Source organism: Vanellus vanellus, assembly GCF_965231255.1.
Source record: "Vanellus vanellus genome assembly, chromosome: 1".
NCBI classification, from domain to species: domain Eukaryota; kingdom Metazoa; phylum Chordata; class Aves; order Charadriiformes; family Charadriidae; genus Vanellus; species Vanellus vanellus.
The window spans coordinates 140,430,561-140,452,788 of record NC_138905.1 but is presented as its reverse complement, the minus strand read 5'-3'; the positions used below and the strand labels follow the sequence as shown (position 1 = coordinate 140,452,788).

General features: G+C 41.1%; 1 protein-coding gene across 2 annotated transcripts in view; it reads left to right on the top strand.

Moving 5' to 3' along the window:
* The window catches only part of SHROOM2 (shroom family member 2), a gene marked incomplete at both ends in the record, with an annotated part of 125,431 nt that overhangs the window by 63,574 nt on the left and 39,629 nt on the right, over positions 1-22,228 (top strand). For both annotated transcript variants that reach the window (XM_082490557.1, XM_082490556.1), the window contains one exon: positions 16,997-17,128. In XM_082490557.1, the coding sequence (XP_082346683.1) occupies positions 16,997-17,128 (132 nt within the window). The remainder of the gene's footprint in view (positions 1-16,996; positions 17,129-22,228) is intronic.

Below are 22,228 nucleotides of genomic sequence, written 5' to 3'. Positions count from 1 at the left end.
TCGGCTTGCTTTTATCTGTTTGCTTTTCTGGCTGCAGTCTAGCAGGACAGCTCATCAGTATCTGATTGCAGATTAAGACTGAAAAAATTAAAAATCATATTAGCCAACTATATTTTGAGGTTTAAGTTTACCTTTTCTTTAAAATTAAGGAGATACTTGTTTTGTAACTTGTTTTTCTTCCTTTTTTTTACCACTGTACCAATAATTCAGTTTTTCAGACAGTGGATTCAATAGTACTCACTCCATGCAATTTAGTCTTCTGTTATATAGAGTGAAGATGGACTTGCTGCTGGAAATTCAGTAAAAAAGTTCTTTGTTCACTTGGTTTTACTTCTCTGCTTTGCCAAATAAGTCACCAAATATAGAATAGTATTTTTCAGATGGACTTTGCATCCTCATTTGCACAACAATAACTCCATGGTTTTTAGACTCTTTCAGAAACAGTGTTAGAGAAGTGACCCATCAAACAAAAGTCTTTCTTCCTCTGGACTGAGTGTGCTCATGCACACTTATACATGTGTGTTCATGTTGGTAGCCAAGGGATCATGCTAGGTTACCTTTATTCAAATCATTTAAAAAAACCCTCACATTATATTTGCTTTAACATCTGTGAAAAATCAATACTCTTACCTTTATATAAAAAGTGCAGTCATTTTTGGATAGACTGTTGCGGTCTGGCTGGGAAAGTTTTAGCCATAGGCCATCTAACTTTCAGCAAGCTCGCACAGCAGAGCTACCGTAATTGTGTAAGTCTGCCATATGCTGTCTTAACTAGATTTCTTACTGAAATCCAAAGATGCCTGCATAAAATAGGACCACTTCTTACCCTTTTGTCAACCTCCTCCTCCTTCCTGAAGTTTGAGGATTTCTGTAAATCCCCAGTACTGCCAGCGTTTCCTTTGCGATTATAAGCGTGTCCTCCTTTGACCTGTGGAAAGCCATTCATTTTTTGTGAGCAGGGTGTGGGGTCAGTCAGTTGGTAAGGACGCTGTGGTGCAGTCAGCTTCTCATGGCAATCAATCTGCTGTGTTATAGCACAGAACCAGTAAAAATGTATGGTCGCCGTGTGTTTAGTGAAATGGGTCAGTGAACATAAGGAAAACCTGATCTTGGCATGTATGCCGGTATATATGAAGAAGGTTTCTTCTTCTGATTCTCCTGGGCTGATCCTTAAGGATACAGCAGAACCAAGCTTTTTCATTTTCCGCCAAAAAAACTCTATGCAGCCTGTTACTATATCCTTTACATAATCAGGTATTATGATGGTCAGCAACTGTAGCAAGCTTACATGTGCAAATCTGGCCAGCGGCAGGGGATTAATGGCATGACTATGGAATAAAGCTTATTTTTTCAAAAGATTATTACATTGTCCTTTGAAAGAATTCCCCAGAATTTGTAAAATCGGTCTCCCTGGGGGATGGAAGGATGTACCTGCCACTTTTCTCCATAGGCAATGATTTCCAATGCCTTTATGAGTACTGAGGTTATTTATGTATAGGGAAACCACAGGATGCCTCTCTTTTGGGGGAAGTGCTGCTCCCTGAGCAGACTGGCTGGTCGGTTTTAACGTGTGGGAAAGATGTTTGTAACACTCAAATGCTATTGACAGCCCATCGGATCTTAAGAGGCCCAGGTTGTGCTGGAGATTTTCTTTTAGCTTTGCTCCTTGAGCAGATTTGTCATCTCATAGGTGATATTAACTTCTTTACAATGTAGTGCCCCAGACTGGTCTATTCACCCATGTGTTTGCATAGAAGATTGCAAAAGGAAAGGATGGAACATCTGAAAAAAACAGTTTCAGCAGCATAATCTCAGTGTATTTTCCATGTGCCATGTCAAACACCACTTCAAATTAAAAATAAAAATCCCTGCTTCCTCTTCCTCCTCCAGGAACAGTTTTCTGGTTTCATTTTTTGGGCTTTGCTCAGCTTTTCCCCGTCAAGCTCCGCAGGCGGTGTTCACCAGAGTCAGTCGGTGGAGTCGCTGGTATGACTAATCAAAACTGCTATGGCCTCTTAGCAGGGAGCGGTAACAAGGCTCCTTTGTGAGTCTAATTATATCCCCTAAGCTGGCACAGCGGCACGGATTAGTGCAGGAGGAGGACGGACGGAGGGTTGGTCGCAGAGGGCTGCGGGGTCCCATGCTCTGCTCCACCAGCATCGCCCGCTTTCGCTGGGGACGGATCCCAGGCGTGTGCCACCTGCACCTCACGCCTGCCACCCTGGCCCACAGCTGGGGCCCCATCGCTTCTCCCCCAGCTCAGTCCCACTCCCTGATGTGGAGCCTTGCCCACTGGCTGAGAGCCATGTCTGGTCCCTGAGGAAGAGGTCCAGGGAGGAGACGCTGCCTGGTGCGGTGCCTGGGGTAGGTACCTAAGGCTGCGCCGGAGGGGGGAGGCTCCTGCCAGGCTGGCCGGGAGGCAGGACACCGGCACCCGTTCGGCTCCAGCGGTTCCTCACACCTATGGCTCATCGTTGGGATAAGCAAGTGCTTGGGGTGCCTTTCTTTTTTTGTATCTTATTAACTTGTCTGTGGAGGGGGAGGGAAGCCATGCAGGGTTGTCTCAAATGTGTCTGATTAAAATTTCATAATAGGATTGTTGAAGTGGAGTCGGCAGGTGTGGAAGAAGGGAGGTGACTTTGAGAAGAGTATTTTGTGGCTTACTTGCCAATTTGCCTCCTGTTGCTCATGCAGACCTGGCTTCAGCATGCTTTGTGTTACTCACTCACCTCCCAGCGGGGCTGTGCACTGGGGTGCTTTGCAGTTGCTACTTTCTAAGAGGTCTGCAACTAGTTTTCTTGGGCTGGTCTCTTCATCCCAGTATGTATCATCAGGACACATGGAGTAGCCGAGTCAGTCTGTAAGTGAAACTTAAAATGTCAAGTCCTGAGAGTTTTTGAGTCTTGAGCTTTTATTGGTGTGAAAAGAAAATTGAATGGAAAAAGTTTCCCAGGCTGTGAGCAGTTTGACAACATGTGCAGAGGTTACACAAGGATGCAAGGGGCTTTTTATGGAACAGCGTAAGAGGAAATGAGTATGCTGATAAACGTGTGAGACCAAAATTGTTTGTTCCTCCCTGTAAATCTAAAGAAGGACTTGTGGGATTTCTTTTTGGGAAAGGGAGGTATATGAAGTAGTGAGCAAAACTGGGAGGAAAAAAATAAGTCTTATGCAGTTTTGGGAAGGGGGAGGGGTTTAAATGATAAATTTGGCAGAGTGGGATTTTTTTCTCACTGCCAGTCCAGTCGCTGCTTCCTGCTCTTCAGGAACATATGCTGTGAAGGTAGGGTGCCAGAGCAGCGTGGGCTCAGGATGTGTTTCTGTCTCTATCTGCTTAATGGTGACCAGACAGAGCAGCCAGTTCCATTAGAGAAATCCTTAATCTAGTGAGGCTAATGGAGCTTCTCTCCAGACGGAGCTGCTCAGATAGGAACTACCCGTTGTATTTGTGGGCAGGATCCCACAAGAGTTATGGTCAACTTCTGTGAGTTACCGTTGGTTTATAATAAAGCATAATAATGCATAACAGAGCATCGGCACATAAAACACATCACACGTTTCTGCTGACCTCACTGAACTTCAAGTAAAGCTATAAAGTATTAGACTTTCATTAATCACTTGGAGCACATATGTAGTATTCAGTGTGTCTCTTTCAGTGATCATCTTTTATATATGAAAGACATCCTTTCTATGCTTTGAGGATGTTTAAGCTTCTCTGAGGGAGCTCTATACCACCCTAATGCCAGTGTTGCAACCCAGTTTTGTTTTCCAGCTGAAGAAGACTAACTTTAATACATAGAATACTCAGCTGTTTGCATTGTGTGTTTAGACAGAGCCCCATTCACTGTTCTGGGCTTTAAAATAGTGATGTAGTCGCAACTTGCGTGTGTACATAGTATCGTTATTTATTGTGAGTTTGCCCATAGATACCTTGCATCAGGATCCATACCTTGGGTTATGCAGGAAGAGTGCTGCACAGATGAATTATTAAACTACTCAGTCACTTCAGAGGGATTCTGGTAGCCCCTGTTGCGGCTTTTTAGCACACAGGCTTTAGCAGCAGGAGTAACTATTTATGATTATTAATTAGAGCTTTTTTTCCTGTATTTCAGCATCCATTGTAACTGATCTGGCGTTGGAAAATCATTGAGCTAGTTTCCAATTTGATCTCTTTGTATCCAAGCACATGTTTCAACTTGTGGTTTTTTAGTTTTATTTTTGCCAGATTGACTGTCTTGTAGAACTTACTCTTGGTGATAATTAGGGTGACTACAGATTGAGAACTGAAGGGGTGGCGTGAGGTGGGCTGTAAGAGGAATAATCTATTAAAGATTTGTGATGTTATTGCTGTGAAGTGATTCTGTTTTCAATCTTGCTCAGAAAATAGCTTTTATTTTGCTGTGAAGTGACCGAACCCAGCTTTCAAGTCTAATGATGCTAAATTGGTTGCATATCTTGGCACATTCAGTTTCTGCAAAATGAGCCTCAAAGCCTTCAAGAACATTATCCACTGAACAAAATCAGCTCTGCTCTGGGAATCCCAGAAATCAGAGTTGTCTGGTCACTTTTAAACTTCCAGTTATAATTGGTTTTAAGTGTTTTAAGGCTGCCGTACATCTGCTTGAAATAAGGCCTGTATGTGTTTGCAGGGTATCCAAATCAAGGGAGACATCATTGTTGCAGTTAATAGGTTAAGCAGGGTTTTATTTTTTTGATCAGCATAAATTTAGGGAAGACTTGAGTACATTTACTCAGAGGCTGGACTGGAGTGGGTTCTTTAACTGGACCAGCGGCTCGGGCCAGCGGCTCTGGGAGCTGCTTCCTGAGGGGCTGAGGCACAGGGACGGTACAGGGGACAGCCACTTGTCCGTGTCCACTGCTGTTTCTCTGGGGCAGGGGGTGAAGTACCTATTGTGGGTGAATCTTTGGCGGAGGTATTGCTGGTTTGATATCCTTGCGTTCATTGCATTTTCTTTTCATGAACTCTCAGTTCGTGCTTGCATTTCTGGAGGGGTCTCATGTTATTGAGAGGAGTGAAGAAATTAAGCCTTCTTTTTTCAGGATTCAGACATACCCTTCTGTTTCTGTGTGTGTGATGGAGGGAGTGGGTGGAGACAGGGACAAGTCTGTACATCCTGTAGGTACGCAGGTACAGTACTGCATGCAGGGAGGAACCCATCTTCTCCAGGCACAGCTGCTAGTCCCTTTGCAATAGGAAGAAGAGCATCACTATCTTTGGGTGACCCAGATACTCATCTGTAAGAGAGACCATGAAGGGGAAGAAAGGTCATTCTTATCCGTTCGTGCTACTGTGGCCATCAGCTGGATCTTAAGTCTTGCTTAACCACTGTGTGATAAGGATCGGCACTGTCTTGTAGCAGGGAGGGTCGAAGTTGGGGTCCAGCTCTGTTTCTGACAGAATAAAATGGCAGGAGATGAAGCAGGACGCGGAGCCTGCCCCAGCAGAGGGGCCAGCTTCTTTCACTTGATTCACTGCAGCCCCCGTCTCCACTCTAGGGATGGAGGGTGGTGGTCTTGCCTTTCTCAAAGTAAGGCTCAGATCTGCAGCCCCACAGGCTGGTAGGAGCTCTTGTTGATAGTGGTGACAGCAGTGACAATGTTATACCTGTCCTGTACTTCAATGAAGAGTCTCTACGCACAATGCTGAAGAAATTGGACCTGGATTAATATAGGTATAGGAGGAGAAGAGCTCATGCTCCACGAAGTTGCGGGAAAATATCTGCCCTTTGCCAATGGAGAGGCTGTAGATAGATGTGTTTCAAATTTTACTGCTTCCTGTTATAATGCTGTTACAGCTGCAGTCATCAGTTGGTGATTAAGAAGGGGATATAACTTGGAATTGAATAATTAGCTTCTCCACCTGAAACTTGAGCTGCCCCTGGGAGGTGAGGAGGGAGGGGTTACCTCAGAAGATGATTGTGCAACTATAACCACCTTGTGCCTCGGGGTTCCGATGCGTTAAGGCAGCTGAGATTTCATGACCAAATTATGAGCTCTGTAATGTGCCAAAACTCTAATGTCTGTTTTAATCTGAAAATAGTTATTATGACAATAAAAATCCTTTTTTTTAAAACAGTGCCGTGTATCACAGTGATTTATAGTTGCATAGCTCTCTCCTAGTGTCACGTTCAGTGGAAGCACTATAAATTTTTACATATATTTGTATGTGTAGTCCAGAAAGAGGGTTTTCTACCCCCCCAATTTTTAAAATGCAGCAGTTTTTCCTGTCAGTTCTCTGTTGTTCTCCTGAGACCAAGATGCCCCAAGGGAAGGTTTCTGCATAAGAAGCTTATTCAGTTCTTTATTAATGTGAAAAATATTGTGATTTTTTTTCTACGGTATTGCACTCTTCTTTTGTCTCAGTTATGGCTAAGCTGGAATAAATTGGTCCTGGATGCTGTGTGATATTACCAGCATGTATTTGGAAGATGAATTGAGAATCCCAAGTGTTCTGAGAAGAGGCTGAGAAGCAATATTTGAGTACTTAACAAACTCAAGCTCTTAAATAGACGAGGAAAAAGACTTCGTGTGGGCCTGTTGAGTTGGTTCTTCTAATTCTAGTGTTTTTTCTGGTGAAAAAAGGACTATATGGAGACCTGCAGTATTGTTCTAAATATGTATTTCATTAAATACCATTCCTGCAGTGCATCTGCTTTTGCCATTCCTTTTTGTGAATAATTTTACCACATAATGTATCATCAAGGTTGCATTATCTTCTGTGTTTCTATGCTACCACTACCAGCATGATTTCAACAGAGGTTTAGAAAAGGCTTTTACATAGGGAATTCTAAACTGAACCACACGTTTGTCATTGTGTATGAATTCCCTTGCCGGTCCTGTTGGCTGGTATTATTTTCAGTATTCCTTCTCCTAGGTTTTGTTGAACCCAGGTCATTTCTGCTGCTGTATTTGCGGGGGAAAAATGTGATATGGCACTTGAAAAGCTTCCAGAATAGCTGTGGGAAAGTCAGAATTTGACTGGTGCTCTGACATAGAAATAGTTGGAGGGTTGATTTAGAATACTGATGCAGAAGTTCAAGAAGTGAGAAACTGAGTTGACCCTGGTTACAGCACTGTTGGTCTTGTAACATCAGGAGGCCCATATCTCCTTTTCAGTGTGGTGGTCATCTTGATATTGCAACTTCAGACTGGACAAGAGGGGATAATAATCATATAATAGCGAATTCCTTGTTTTGCTTTGCTTGCACACATGGCTTTTGCTTTGCTTATTAAACTGTCTTTATCTCAACCCATGAGTTTTTTCTCACTTTTACTCTTCTGATTCTCTACCACATCCCACCAGAGGCGGGGAGTGAGCGAGCAGCTGCGTGGTCCTAGCTGCCGGCTGGGGTAAACCACGACAACCACTATATAATTCTTACCAGCCATTGATGGAGCTCTTAAATCTAGTATAACTAGCCTGATACACTGGATTTAATACATGTTCAGTGTTTCCCTATGTGCTTTGATTATTAAGTGACTACAGCACCATCTTCTGTCATTCCAACTTTCCTTCTGAGTAGATCCACAAAAAAAGCCTGTCTGGCTGCCAACATAAAGAAAAGGATGTATAGGAACCAGCCCGCAAAGGGAGCGCAAGCTTGCCGTATTCTTGGAGAGGGGAAGGTGGGAATAGCTAACCCCAAACAAGCACAGGACAGGGGCTGGAGAGTTAGGAAAGGATGCAAAGATGGAGGCAGTGACAGCACTCCAGAGGGAATCATGCTTCTGACTCCATCCAGGGAGATGGTTGAGCTGATCAAAGAGCTTCTGTAATTGCGAGGCATTAGGAATTGGGTGGACTATTGTAAGACCAGGCTTTTTCACTGCTTCACGGTTATTCAGTTGTTAACAGCTTTCTTTAATTAAGACATATTTTTCTTCAACTGTAATGTTTTCAATACATTTTAACCAGAAAGGATAATAGTTTACTATTTGATAAGTTGGAGGGATTCACAAAGTTGATTAAGAGCCCAACTTTCATTTAGTTTTTTCTCCTCATCAAAATGATTTAAACTTTGAAAAGAGTTGAGTATATTATGGCAGTCGTAGATTTGTTTTAGGATAAGGTTGCTAATAATTTCTTTTGCATGAAAATTTTATTCTTTATTTTTAATTTCTATAGATGTATTTCAGTGTTGCTTGAGACTACCAACTGTTCCCCCTCTTAGCTGTTTATCTTCTGCAGTTTGTGTGGCTGTGGATGTTATGTGCACAGTCTTGGATGTCTGGGTTTTTTCACCTATGGCTAATCCAGCTGTCACTGGATGAGGGGATGTAGGCAGCGGGGCTCAGCTGTCTGAGGTCAGAGAAGAGTTTTTTCATATACTGGGATGATTAGTCATCATTGGTTCATCCCATTCCAGTGAAATATGTCACAGGGGATTTTCCTGAAAGAATGGATGCTAATACACCAGGAGAGGTGGTTCTGACAAACAGATGGGGTGCATGTTGCTGTTAATGGAGAGAAGCAGTCTTGAAACAAAAACTCTGGTATGGCTTGAGTGTTGCTAGTAGTAATTTGAATTTGTTTATGTAAGCCCTCCTGTGTTTGTTTTGGAAAACGGTGCACAACCGGCAAACTAACATGTTGCTGTTGACAATTTCTGATACTAAGAGCTTGACCTTTAAATTAACTTTCCTAGGCTATTGAGCTGTCATACTAGTTTTTTAAATCTCATATAAGCAGCATTTGATCAATTATGATGTGAAAGCATTTCCATTTATGCTTCAGCAGATACCTAATATAACAACCTTCAACAAATTTTCATCCCAAATAAAGTTCCATTCAGGCATTTTTTGTATTCAAGGAGTAAGTGTGAGAGCAGATGTTGTGTGTTGTTTTTGTAGAGCTCACTATAGATCTGCAGATGTAAAAGGCTTTGCTTTAAAATACTTACCCTGATGATATTTGCCAGTAGTTTTTTAGGGTTTATTGCTCACTATGAACAGGCATTTTACATATTTTAAGCTTAATCTCTGTAAAAGTGGGGGTGTGATGTCTCTACACAGTTAACTTAAAATTTCAAGGCCTGGTGTTTCTGCCTTAGCTAGGAAGGCCCACTGTTTGTTGGCTTTTGAGAGGGGTTTATGCAGTCACTGTGTAGCTCATGCAAACGAAGCCTAAATTTATTGTCCCTCTTTGAAAGGACATTTAAGGATCTCCTGGATAGATGGTGTGAATGCACATACAATGTGCTTTAGAAAAAACATTTAAATTGCTGCTGTCTAGGCTCAGGAGAGCAGGAAGTTGGGGCATCCAAGGCTGAATCTGAGTGAAAGGCAGTAGGACAACCTTACACAAAGGGAACAAAGCAGTTCAGGCTGTGATGGTCTAGGAAGAAGCAGGGAGATGAATTTAGAAGTGGACTGTGCATCAGATTTTAAGCAGGGCTTCGGTATATCGGGAGGACCAAAAACTGGTAGTTGGAGTTCAAAACCACCAACCTGGACAGAGAAGTTGTGAGCATATTTTGAATTTCGAAAAGCGACTTTGCATGTATGTATGGATATATATGTGTCGATGTAGATATCGTATGGATGTATATGTGTCGATGTAGATATCGTATGGATGTATATGTGTCGATGTAGATATCGTATGGATGTATATGTGTCGATGTAGATATCGTATGGATGTATATGTGTCGATGTAGATATCGTATGGATATATCCATACATAACATGTGTATAGGTGTGTGTATATATATAAAACTTTTTTGAGTCATCTGTGTTGGTTATGAATGACAGACGATCTGTGTTGGTTATGAATGACAAGACGCTTACTTGACAATATATTGTGGGAGTTTTTTCATTTGGAGGGGGATCATTTTATATGGGATTGTTGCATGAAAATTTTCAAGGGGTGTTTTTCTTCCGTCTCATATTCTTTCGCACATGCATACATACCAGTACCAGCATCACCACCACCCTTCCTTTCTCCATTTTCAAAGAAATGAGGAAGAAATAAAGTGGGAGAGTAACTGTGTTCAGGAAAAGTGTTCAACCTCAAATTTTGGATGTTTTGTCCTCCTTTTAAAATAGATTTTACCCATTGCTTGGTTTTCTGTTACATCCAAAGATACAGACAGGTATGTCGTGAGGCAGGACAACACTGAAAATGGCCAGGGAAAAGGAGGAAGGGATTGTATTGCACTTAACCTAAAGCTTCTTTATGGAATTGATAACAACCGTTTGAGCCTAGATTAGGATAACTCATGGTTCTATTGATTACTGAGAATGACACAAGAAGATGTTCACATTCCTTATATAGTTTTCCTGCTGGACCTTAGTCTTTTGCCAAATTTTAGATGCTTCATTTCTATATTGCCTTGGCAGATAGCTCTGCCAGTGGTGACTAGCATAACATGAAGGAATTTGAATTCTACAAATATAGTTGCAGAGAGAAAACACCTAATGTCTTTGTCTGCAGAAGGTGATGACTACTTCAGTACTCTGTAGAAAGGAATGTTGTTTGTCTATTTGGAGGGAGGGTAAGAAGAAAGAAAGAAGATATTTTGACCAAATAAGTGCTCATTCCGAAAAATATTTTATTTGTTTAGATAGAAATTTCAGGGGTTTTTCTTTTTAGAAGAAAAAAAATCATCCTTTTCTAATCATGAGCTCCCAGGTTAGGCAGTTGGGTGAGGTCTTACAATCTGCAGCGAAAAATATATTGAACTGATTTTTTGAAAGAAAGCAAGTGACATTGTTATTTCTTATTATTATTTGAGGCCCCTGTGAGTAACTGCAGCTTCATGGTGGTTTTCAGCCCCTTTTTTTTTATTCCCCCAAGGATTCAGAAGACTAAAAATATCTGAATAATGTTTTTCATAAATTGAATACGTGACGTTGTAGTTTATTTACAGTGTCTTTTTGCATACCCATTTAATTGTGTGATATGTTGGTCTAGTGTATTTTAATCCATTGAGCACAAGATTGGTGAACTAAGGAATAAAAAAAAATGACATGGCTTGGAAGGACATTTTTTTTTTTTCCTTAGCACATACAGATTTATAAAAAAAAATCATTAACGAAGTGTTGTTATGTCTGGCCTGGTGTTATTTTAAAGGAAATGAGGTGAGAAATCTGGGAACTATGAAGTCGTTTGGGATGTATAACGGGACAAGCAAGGGCACCTGTGCTGTCACTGCAAATTTTTGGCATCTTCTCTACATGGAATAAAAAACGATGGATGAGTTGCTTGCTGAGGAATGTCTCGTAGTTACTTGCCTGGCTGGTGTGGGCTAATGCTGTTTGTAACTGCCTGTCTTGACGACTTACGAGAGGGTTGTTTTTCTGTAGGACAAACAACTGTTGCATGGTTTGGTTTATTTGGCTTTGAAACAATCCGAAAGCACCTTGTGAAATGTACCATTCAGTACGTGCAGTGTCTGAGTGTGCTGCTTGTTTGAGAATGCCAATGAATTGTGCATTTGACCTTTAAGAACATGTAGGTTTCCGTTTTATCTCAGCACCACAGCCTTTCTGCGTTTCCTTAGCACTGCAGCCACGGCATGCAGGCGGGGCAGTCTTGTAGCCATTTACCTTACGTGGGAATTGGGACAAATTCCTGGTTATAGGCAAGTTTTGAAATAATTGTAGGCAGTTTGGAACTACTGCTGCAACTGTCAAATGTGAACTCGGGCTACATTAAAAACAAAGCGCTGGAGAGAGGCTTTGCGTCACTGCTGAAAAGTCTGATGAATGGAGGGAGTCTTCACATTTCCAAAAGTCTTGGTGAATGGAGGGGGAAGAATTTTAGTTTGATAGCTACTGTTCAATGTAATGACATTAACTGGTTCCCAAATTCTGGGGCTTGCGCGGACATTGCACCTTGAAACACATGGGCTATAGTGTGAAACAGCAGTCTGTACCTTTGTGGCCAAAGATGTTCTGTAGAAACTGAAGTGACTGAAAACTGAATACATTTTTTAAAAGAATCATTAATATATTCACTACAACAATTTTAACTCAGAAAGTTAGTGCTAACAGTGTGTAACAGTTCTTTGTATATACAGCTCAGTTCTGACTGAGGCCAACTGACTCATCCTTCCTTTTAAAGTAGAAAAAAAAAAAAAAAAAGGAAATCTTGTGTAAACCCAGCTTTTAATTCCTGGTGCAGCTGATGCAAATGAACAGTAGCATTGTATTTGCAAGGACTGGCATCGCACACCCACTTCTGGTTAGGTGTGCCGTAGGGCACCCTGGCTATAAATGATTGCTACCGATACGAAGCACCGCGGTGAATTCTGCAGTCTGAGCCTGGCAGCCGCCAGGAAGAAACAAAACAAAACAAAACAAAACAAAACACCGTCATGCAATGTATTGCAGGGTCACGGAAGAACAGTGTGTACCGCTTTGATGTCCTGAGAAAGGATTAATTACCATGAGAAATAATAATAGCAGTAGTAATAATAATAAGTGCTACTAGTAGTAGTAAGCGAATAGGAGAGCTGAAGTTGAGTTATAGTCGATTTTTCGGAGTCGCTGCCTTGGTTGCGGAGAGCCGGGCAGGGCTCCCGCGGGGGCTGGCCGGGAGGTGGCGGGCGGGGGACGCGGCGGCGGCGGTGGCTGCCGGGGGAGGGGGGGCGGCGGTGGCGGCGGAGCGAGGTGCGGGTGTGCTGCCGGGTCCCGCCCGCTTCCCAAGTGGTTGCCGGTAGCCGCAGGCAGCGCGCTGCTCCACGTAAGAGCTGCAGAGTTAAAACCCTCCTTGCGGCAGCTTTGTGCTGCTTTTGTCAGCGTCGGTGAAACCCGGCGCGGGGGCTTCCTGTCAACTGGAGCGGTCGGTCCGTCCGTCCCCACTACCACCGTCAAGCTCAGTCATTTTGAAGAATTATGTAGATTTCACGTGAAAAGTAATCATCCGGATCGGTAAATTTCGGGCCATGTAAGGACAGAAAAAGAGAAGATAGCCTTTAAAAAGGGAAGAAGCCGAGCAATCCATATTAAAATGCCCCATCAGTACCACTCTTTGTTCATTTTCACATTTCCAAAGTTTTACCTGAAAAAAAAACTGTAGGAACTATCCATTACCTTGTTCTTGAGATGGATCAGAGTGTCTTTGTGTGGGTATGTCCGTGCTGCTGGTATTATAAACCTTCCTTTGAGTTAAAGAGAAGGGGCCACTAACGAGATGAGTGAGAGGGATGAAAAGGCAGTTTTCTGTTTCGGAAATTCTGTACAGCCTCTGTCATGTGTAGCTGCCGCTACTTGGCAGTGAAAGATTTGCAGCCTTAAACTTACATGTGAGCCAGCAGTCAGGCTTTCCATCTTTCTTGGTTCAGCAAAGGGCTGGAACAAAACATTAACAAGCAAATAAATCCTAGCAATTGCTTTCCACCTGGATGCAGGTCCCTGGAACTGCCTGTGCTCCTTTTGCTTTGGGACTCCAAATGCAAAAGCTTGTATGGTAGGGTTACAACAAGGGTGCTTTTTGGTAGATGGGAATAAAATAGGAATTCTATTGGAGGGTGGGGAAATACATGCTTCTGTTGTTGTATCTGCTGGTCTTTTATCTGAGCGGTACCTACAGGAATTCAGAATGTGTCTGAAAACAGGGGAAATGGCTCATATTTATTGATGTTTTAGTTGTATGCTGAGATAGTTCAGTTTCTTTATTCATTTTTCTGTCTACTTCTCATTTTTAAGTTTTTTTTTTTCTGACTTTTGTTATTGTTTTATGGATAAATCTGCTCATCCAGTTTAATTATTTTTCTCTCTTGGTCACAGAAGTATGTTTTCTCGCCCCCTCCCCCATCTAGTCAACCTCTTCAGTATTGCTGCAGCAATCTAAGACAGTATCTCTAATCTCTATAGTCTGTGAAATTCAGAACATCTTTCTTAATGACTTCCAAGCAGTAACTATAAAAGAACAGATTTATTCTCAAAAACTGGATTGGAAAGGTTGTTTTATTGCTAAAGTATTTGCACGTATGTGTCATTGAGACCACTATCTAACGGATTGCTTATAGTCAACAGAAATTGTTTTTTTCCCTTTGTATCATATCTTCAAAGCTTATCAGCTTTTTCTTTCCAGCAGCTTTTGTAAAAGCTCTGGTAGAAAGACAGTCTCGGTGAAATGCTTTTATTAATGCTTCCATTAATGCTAGAGGTTTTCTGGGTTGTAGGTTCAGATGATCTCATTCTGTCACTCAGAATTAATACAGAGGTATTACATTAGAATATAAATGCTCAGCTTCCAGCATCTTTAGGTGCCTGCAAAATATTCCTGTTTTGAGTCTTTTAATCTTTTCTTTCCAGTCCTTCTATCTATCTGTTCTGAGTGTTGGAATCAATAGTCATGCTGGGCTCCATTTATTGTTACAAGAATTTGTTTCTTGAAGTGCAGGAATTAATAAATGTAATTAAATGGTGAGAATACAGCAGAAAGCATTATTGACTATGCACAGTAAATTAATGTTTAGTCATGTTGCGGACTTCAATGAAAGCAGGTGTCTACATGATTCAACCTCCAGGTATCCCACCAGCATTTTTAGGCTGTTCCGACCGTTATGTCTTAAAAATAAGAACCTCTTAAAACATGCATGTGTCCACAAATACAAAAAACAAAACAGAACTTAAAAGGTCTTGTCCGCTTGACCTGCCTCACATCACATCTCAGTCCAGTCTGTTCCTTCCCTTGCTTGGCTGCTCAGGAAGATGAAAGTGGTGGTGGATATTGTAGCACAGAAAATGCCATCTGAAAATGATGTTCATGTGGCGAGAAGCTATCTTATGAAGATCTTGAGAAGTTCCATGAGGTACAGTACTGACTTTACAAGTGCATCCCTTCTGTTCCTTCCCAGTGATTGAATTCCTCTACCGTTTTCCAAACCCATAGCAAACCATCACAGAAGCCCTCTTTCCCAATCGTCATTTCCTCATGCTCCAAACATTGCTTGTATTGTGCTATCTTTATAGTCTTGTGTTTCCTTAGTGGTGCATCATAGAAAAGTAATTGTCTCATAATAGATAAACCTTTTTGCTGAATTGAGGCCTATTGAATTTGCCTAAATAAGCATTTGTGGTTTCCCAACTGGTATCAATACCATTAGAGGTGAGCTGTGGGGAAAAAAAAAAAGCCTTCGATGTTCTGTGCAGCTGAACAGTGAAACAATTTTTTTTCTATACCTGAACACAGGCTTGGGGCCCTTGGAGTATGCAAGGACCGTATGGAGCCCAGCATCGCATGGCTGAGCAGAATCTTTTGCACTTGTTTGCACTGAGAGTATTTGGACTCCTCCACTCACTCTGAATTTCACATTCTACCAAGACAGAAGAACATAGTGATGCTCTGCTTAACTGTTTTCTGTTTTGTCATACTGGGAAGAGTAGGCTTTTGTTTATAGAAACAATTACTTCTTTTTTTAGTGACAGTGATGATGCTACACTTCTTAGTGAAATTACAGCTTCCCTGTAGAATTATTATTTTCCTTTTGTAGTCCTGCATGCAGAGTTTGGAAAGGCAATTGATCACTGAATTCATCAGATCTTCCTGAATGTACTGCAAAAAAGCTGTGTACTCAAATTTGACCTGTTTTGAAGATGCTGGGTTTATAATGAGCTTTGGTTTTGTTCTCTAAATCTAGTGGCTGATAACCCAAATTTATAAAAAAAAAAGGGAATGAGTAAAAAAATGTAGAACTACCTTTAGAGTTCAAGATGAAAATAAGGGAACATTTCTCAGCTTAGCAAATTATTTTGTAACTCGGACAAATTACTTAACCTTGTAGTAATAAACTTCTTAAACACATAAGTGAAATACATAAGTGCATTAAAAAAACCCTCAAGAGCTAAAGTCCTGTAAGCTTTTGTTTTGGACTGTGGCTTGGAAGGATGGGATTTGTCTCACCTTACACCTCATCTAAATTTTAAATTACATTTCCCTCAAGAAGAGCCAAAGAGAAGAGAAGGATGAATTACCTTCAAGAAGTTCCTGCTTCCTTCCCGGGTGACTGAGAGGGTCTAGACAAACGGCCTGCGCTCAGCATCTGCTCACTGAAACAGAAGTAGCTGAATTCCACCCAGAAGGCTTATTTAACATTGGGGAAAAAGAATGTGCTTATTTTGTGCTGAGAGGTGTTACAAACAGCAAGTCCTTGGAAGGAAATGCAAGTTGTTGTTACTAATTCCTTAACAGAAGCAAGGGGCAGAGGAGCGTAGAGCAGTTTTGCAGAAAGGTTTGCAGAAAGCTCTGACAAGTTATTGTTGTACTTCTAAGAAGGGGGGTCTCTTCGGTTACATGAGCATGTACATTTGGAGGGGATATCCAAATAGATATTTGGGCACTTTGAATTGCTGAACTATTTCAGAGGCGTATTCTTTAAAACAAAAAAAAAAACTCCAAAACAAACAAAAAAACAACCCTGCATGCCTGGGGTGCCAGACATTTCAAGAGCTGAAGCAGGACTTGGCTGGAGTTAAAATGATTAGTTATGTCACTCTTGCTAACTTTTATGAAACAATGTACGTGGCTTTATACCTTCCTGTCATTAACTCTTTTCTTCCCACTTCCTCCCATAAGCACGTACCCACAGTAAAACTTTGCCAAAGCCCTACTGTACTGATGACATGTTGTAAAAGTCTCAGTATTAGCTTTAACCATTAAAGTTCTGGATACGTGTCAGGTACTTCAAAATTTGTTTGCCTGTCTCCACCCCTCATAAAAAAATCTCCCCACGACCAAAATAAATATAATTTTAAAAACAAACAAAAAACCACACAAGCACGGACCTTGGAGAGTATTGACATTTCACTGCATCTCGAGCATTTTAAAGGAATGTTGGTGTCTTTTCAAAACTGGCATGCATGCAGAAAGTTGTCTCATTTGCTGTCATGTGAAGTCATTATGCTCCTGTCCTATCTGTATAGCATTTGACTAGATTTTGACTATAGCGTGTGGTAGATTTTTTTGCTGGATGTCACCTCACTGAACTGTTTGAATTAAACTACTACACTCTAACTCTCTTGTTTTCAGAAGAAATGACCTAGCCTGCAGGCCTCACTCCTGGCACGCAACCAAATTTACAGAAAGTCAACCTGAGACAGCCACGTCACACCTTTCCTCGTCCAATGCCTGCGCTTCCTGGCACTCGCGCTATCATGCAAGGTGAGTCTCTGCTTAAGTTATACACATAAAGCTCCAGCAGCGAGACAATAATAATGTAGGTCATGACATTGAGTGTTTTTTTTAAAACCATGAAGACTGTATTATATGTCTTTAGTATTGCCTGTCCTTTCAATGCTTGAAGGGGGAGCATGGGAAGTTTGACATGGATGAGTGGATTTCAGAAACAGGATGTGATATGTGCATGTGACTGAAAGGTAAGAAACTAGCTTTAAAGGCACTCAAAAGGTTGTATTTCTTGCTCTGCATTTCCTTTCAATGTTTACTGGGAAAATCCTAAACCTTTGTAAGTGAAAAGACACCATCAAAACTAACATACCTAAAGTGTAAGAAATAGTAAAGGGAGGGAGAATAAATTGAAAAATACTGTTTGAGACTATTAAAAAGTCTTTTCCTAAAGGGGAGGGTGCAGAATGTTTTCCTGTTGGACTTCAAGGTTTTACTGGTTTTATTAGTTAAACTGTCTTTCCATAATCTGATCCTCCATACAGCTGTGCCCTTGCTTGTGCAGCAAGGTAATAAGACCAATGATTTTCAGTCCCCGTTTAAAGCACCTTAATATTTGTTAGGTTTAATTCGGCAGTGGGGGAGAAAGGCCGGCACCTGTGCAGTTTTAGTTGTGAAACTTAAAACTTTTAGGTAAGGCCTGTTCGTGTCTGATTACAAGTTCTTGTTTGTTTTTTGCTTGTAGGTGACATTCTTCAGCACTTTCACAAGGGGTTTTTGTTGGGGTTTGGTGTTTTGTTTTTGGTTTTGGTTTTTTCCCCTGTCATTTTTTTCTTCTCAGTTCCTATTGGGCTGTAGTTACACTGAGCATTAAAGTAAATGAGTCTGGTACACAGATCCCAGTTTGGAAAGTAGGCTTGTGTTTTCTATACTTACTGCTGTACATTCGCCATCATTACTTCTTGATGTTAGTTTATCATGGTAGTTAAAACAGAAGAACATTCATACTTTAAGATTTTATTCCATTTTTCATGTCATTTTTGCAATCACTTTTACATTGTTTTCTTTAGAAGCTCTGTACTGTTTTTAAAAATAATTTGCTATCTGTCCTTGAATAAAGTATGAATGTTAACATTTAGACAGAAAGGTTTTTTTAAATGCATTTTGTAATACTCGTTTAGCAGAAGTTTCAGCACATTATATTCCTCAAATCCTTGACTATAATTGCTGCCGGTTTACACTGACTTTAGATTTAGTATTTAAATTTCATGTAGATGGGTTGAATTAAATTTATAGATTTGAGAACAGTAAAAGTCCTTATACATAGAAACAAAATCCAGAAATTTCTAAAAAACTTATAGAGTTCCTGGTTGCAATGCTAACTCGGTATTTCAGTCTGCTGAGCCTTCTGCTGGAGCTGTAAATCAATATATGCTTCCTGTTCTTCCTGATGGCTGTCCTTGTACCTTGTGAAAGTAAAATATTACAAGACTCACGTCTCAAAGTGTGATTTGATAGGAGCTGGGCGAATCACAATATTTAAAAAGGAAAAAAATGTTAATTTGGTTCAAGGCCAGTTTCAAATGAGCTTTGGGCAGGAAGTGATGGGTGTAAAGGAAAAGGGGGAGGGGAATAGAGCAATCCTCCCACATATCAGAAATAGCAGCAACTGCTGGTAGACATCAGTAGTAATTAAAAGGGAAAATTCTGCTTTCTTAGATGGCTATTGAAAGATGTAGTGGCTTTAGCACAGTCCCAGAGCACTGCCATCCTGAACTTCTTGGCTGCCTGTGCTGCCCACTTGAAAGGTGATGTATTTGGGAGATGTGTCAGTTCTGGTATCTGTTGCCCAAAACAGTTTCAGTGGCAGAGCTGTGGCTGCTGGACCCCCAGCATTCCCAGAGTGCCAGCCCAACGATTTGGGTATTTTGAGGATCCCAGTTGCAGAGGGGGGTTCTTTGGGCTTGCTCGTCTGCAAAAAGAGAAGGTGAGCAGCTTCAGAGGTTCCCCGCTTTCAAAGTACAAATCACAAACTGAAGAAGCCTGCACAGCAATCAGTATGCAAGGAGATAATAGAAGTAGCCCCAGGTATATTTCTAGCCCAAGGATCCATCCTTGGGCTATTTCTGGAATTTCTTGTCCTTCCTTGAGCTAAGCATCCAAGACTGGTGTTCACAGCCTAAAATCTCTTTTGAATGTGCCTGCGTGCATTCTCTCTGTGAGTGTGAAAACTAATTCACTTGTAAAACGTGGAGAGTTTGATCAGGGGAAGAGATGCTTTTGCTGTCTTCCAAGCAGGATATACCTGTATTTTGTGTGTTGGGGGATTGGGGTGCATCTGGACAAAACAACCCTCTGAAGATTGTCCATAGCTAGATTTAGCTATGGGTGATTTGATTTGGTTTGGGTTTGGGGTTTTTTTTGGTTGGTTTTGGTGGGAGTTTTTTGCCAGCCTACTGAATTTGGACCTTTGAGAAGGTGTACGAAGCTAGAGGAAGACAGACAGACAGACCAGAAGAGACTGTACCAGTGTAGATAGGAGAGAGGGTAGTTCTGGAGTCCAGGTCACCACATCCACCACTATATGTGTATTTTTTTTATCATGTGACTTTCATTCAAAAACTGTAAATTGTCTTGGGAGCACTGTGCCAGGTCTAGGTGCCTCTCACACAAGGCTAAAGAGTTAGACCTTGTAAGCTTTTGGTGCCTTACTCTGTAAGTCTTCTGCTATCTTTTTCACAGAGGTCGTACCTTAACAACATGGATGCAGACTTCTTTCCTAGCCCACCCTAGACTGAGGCCGAGTGCGCTTTTCTGGGAGGTGTGGATATGAACTATCTTAAGTTGCTGAAAGCTTAGACCTTGTGGTTTTTTCCAGTAGGATATACTATAATAGAGGACCTTATAATCTTTCCCCCCAATCCCCCACACCCTGGGTGTGCAGTTGGAACCAACAACCCCTTCTACTTCATTCTGGTCTTACAGGTGTGGGGTGTCAGGCAAGTATTCTTTGAGAAGGCTGTTTAAACTGAGTTTTTGGAGCATTTAGGGTCAGGTACGTTTGGTCTGTAATCCCATGTGGTCTGAATGTGGTCTGATTTACTGAGATGATGTCATTTCTGGGAGGGCCCAGAAGCAGAAACTCAAGCCCCAGGGTTGGGTGGGGTGCTTGTTGGCCGAAGTGGCCAAGGATGGTGTTTGTAGATTACTCCTCAGCTTTACCTGCGAGACTTCAACTGGCAATGTAGGTGCTTTTGTGAATCCACTCTAAAAAAGCTAGTGAGAGAAGGATAACCTGGGATGCCAGGCTCAGGCAGAGAAATGGCTTTTGGACTCTGCCACGTCAGGGTTTGTGGGAGGATTGCCTTGCAGTTAAGGAACACAGGAGGCCATGCTTTGCACTAACACACCATCAGAAACTTTCCTGTCCTTTCTTTGAAGCTTTTGCTGCATCTGCTGCGTTTCCATTAGGTATTTTCTAGCAGGGCTTTGAACCTCTTATGCTGATGGTCTCTGCTTCACATTTGATACCAGCAGATCTACGTGAGACTTGTAAATTGTAAATTGAGGCTTTCCTGCACAAGTGTTATCTTTATTTTAATTGATGCCAAGTATCTCCTTAGTGCTGAAGAAAGGGAAAAATATCAGCAATTCACAGCAATATCTGGCTTACGTTCTTCATTAACAAAGGAGATCCTAATAACGACCAAGACACTTTTTACATGAACCGCAGTATCTGTTTAAGAAGACAATTAAGACCTTTTTAAGTATTCAGCAAGATGTTTTAAAATGCTGAAAATAAAAGAATGAAAGAACAAAAAACCCACAAGATGAGGCCAATGCTAGTGTATCTTGTTAATATAATGCTTTTAGAAAATAAGCACAAAGTATACCTTCTCTTATTTCACATAAATTGCTTTTTGACCATGTTGTATTAAAAAAGTTACAAAGGCTATAGTAATAGAGGGGGGAAAAGCAATTCTCATGTTAATACTGAATTCCAAAGAACTGTTTAGTTGACCTTTGCAATATTTTTGACAGAAAAAAAGATCTATATCACGCTTTGTATTTTTATGTGGACTAATCTAATTTCATTCCTGGCTTTCACAGGTTTCTTTACTGCACAAGATTTGATAGATGCTTCATATAATTATAGCTACAGGGAAGTGGAATAATTCTGGGATTTCTACCAAGGGGCTTTGCATGCAAGGGCAAGAATTTGAATTTGGTATATAAAAGCAGGGGGGCTGCCAGTGAAGTTCAAACAGGGAGATGTAATGAGAATAATTGGAAAGACTATCGACTCAGCATCAGTGTGTTGGACTGACAGGAGGTGGGTGCTGTGAAAGATAGAAAAGAAAAGAAAAGAAAAGAAAAGAAAAGAAAAGAAAAGAAAAGAAAAGAAAAGAAAAGAAAAGAAAAGAAAAGAAAAGAAAAGAAAAGAAAAGAAAAGAAAAGAAAAGAAAAGAAAAGAAAAGAAAAGAAAAGAAACCAGAACAAAACTGACTGGGTAGGAAAACAACAGAAGCAGCAAGATTTTGAAATAGCGTCCTAGGCAAATGATCGAGAGAAAGTACAATGTCAAAGATGATCTTTCTGTAGAGGAAAGAGTGGCAGAGAGGAACTGGTGGCAATAAAGATTCGTGAAGGGAAGTCAGAAGTTTAGTTTTGGCCATGCAGAGCTTATGTTGCTCTGGCATCTCCTTCTGACATTTTCCTGTCACTGTTGTGGAACTGAGTGGAGTTGAATGACACTGTTGTAAGCGTGTCAGCCCGAGAGTGGTTTGAAACCACATTGGAGAGGTGCATGTGGAAGCTCAGAACTCAAATGGTGGCATTTGAGGCAAATGTTTTTAGTGAACCTCCATTTAGAAATGAAAATATTAAATGAATAGGCAGATTTGGATAAACAGACAAAGGAATAACTTTATGCACTGAAGAAGTTTAGAGTGAGATTACAAAAGATGAACAGGGAACTACGTGAGTTTAATATCTGGAAGAATTGGGGTACCTGGAAAATAAGCTGAAAAGTAAGTTGGTGTTTGCCCTCAGAAAGAGGGTTCTAGTGGAGCTCAAACTAAATTGGTCTAAAAGTAAAGTCAGCAAAATCAACAATTTTCAGAGGGAGAGGGGAGC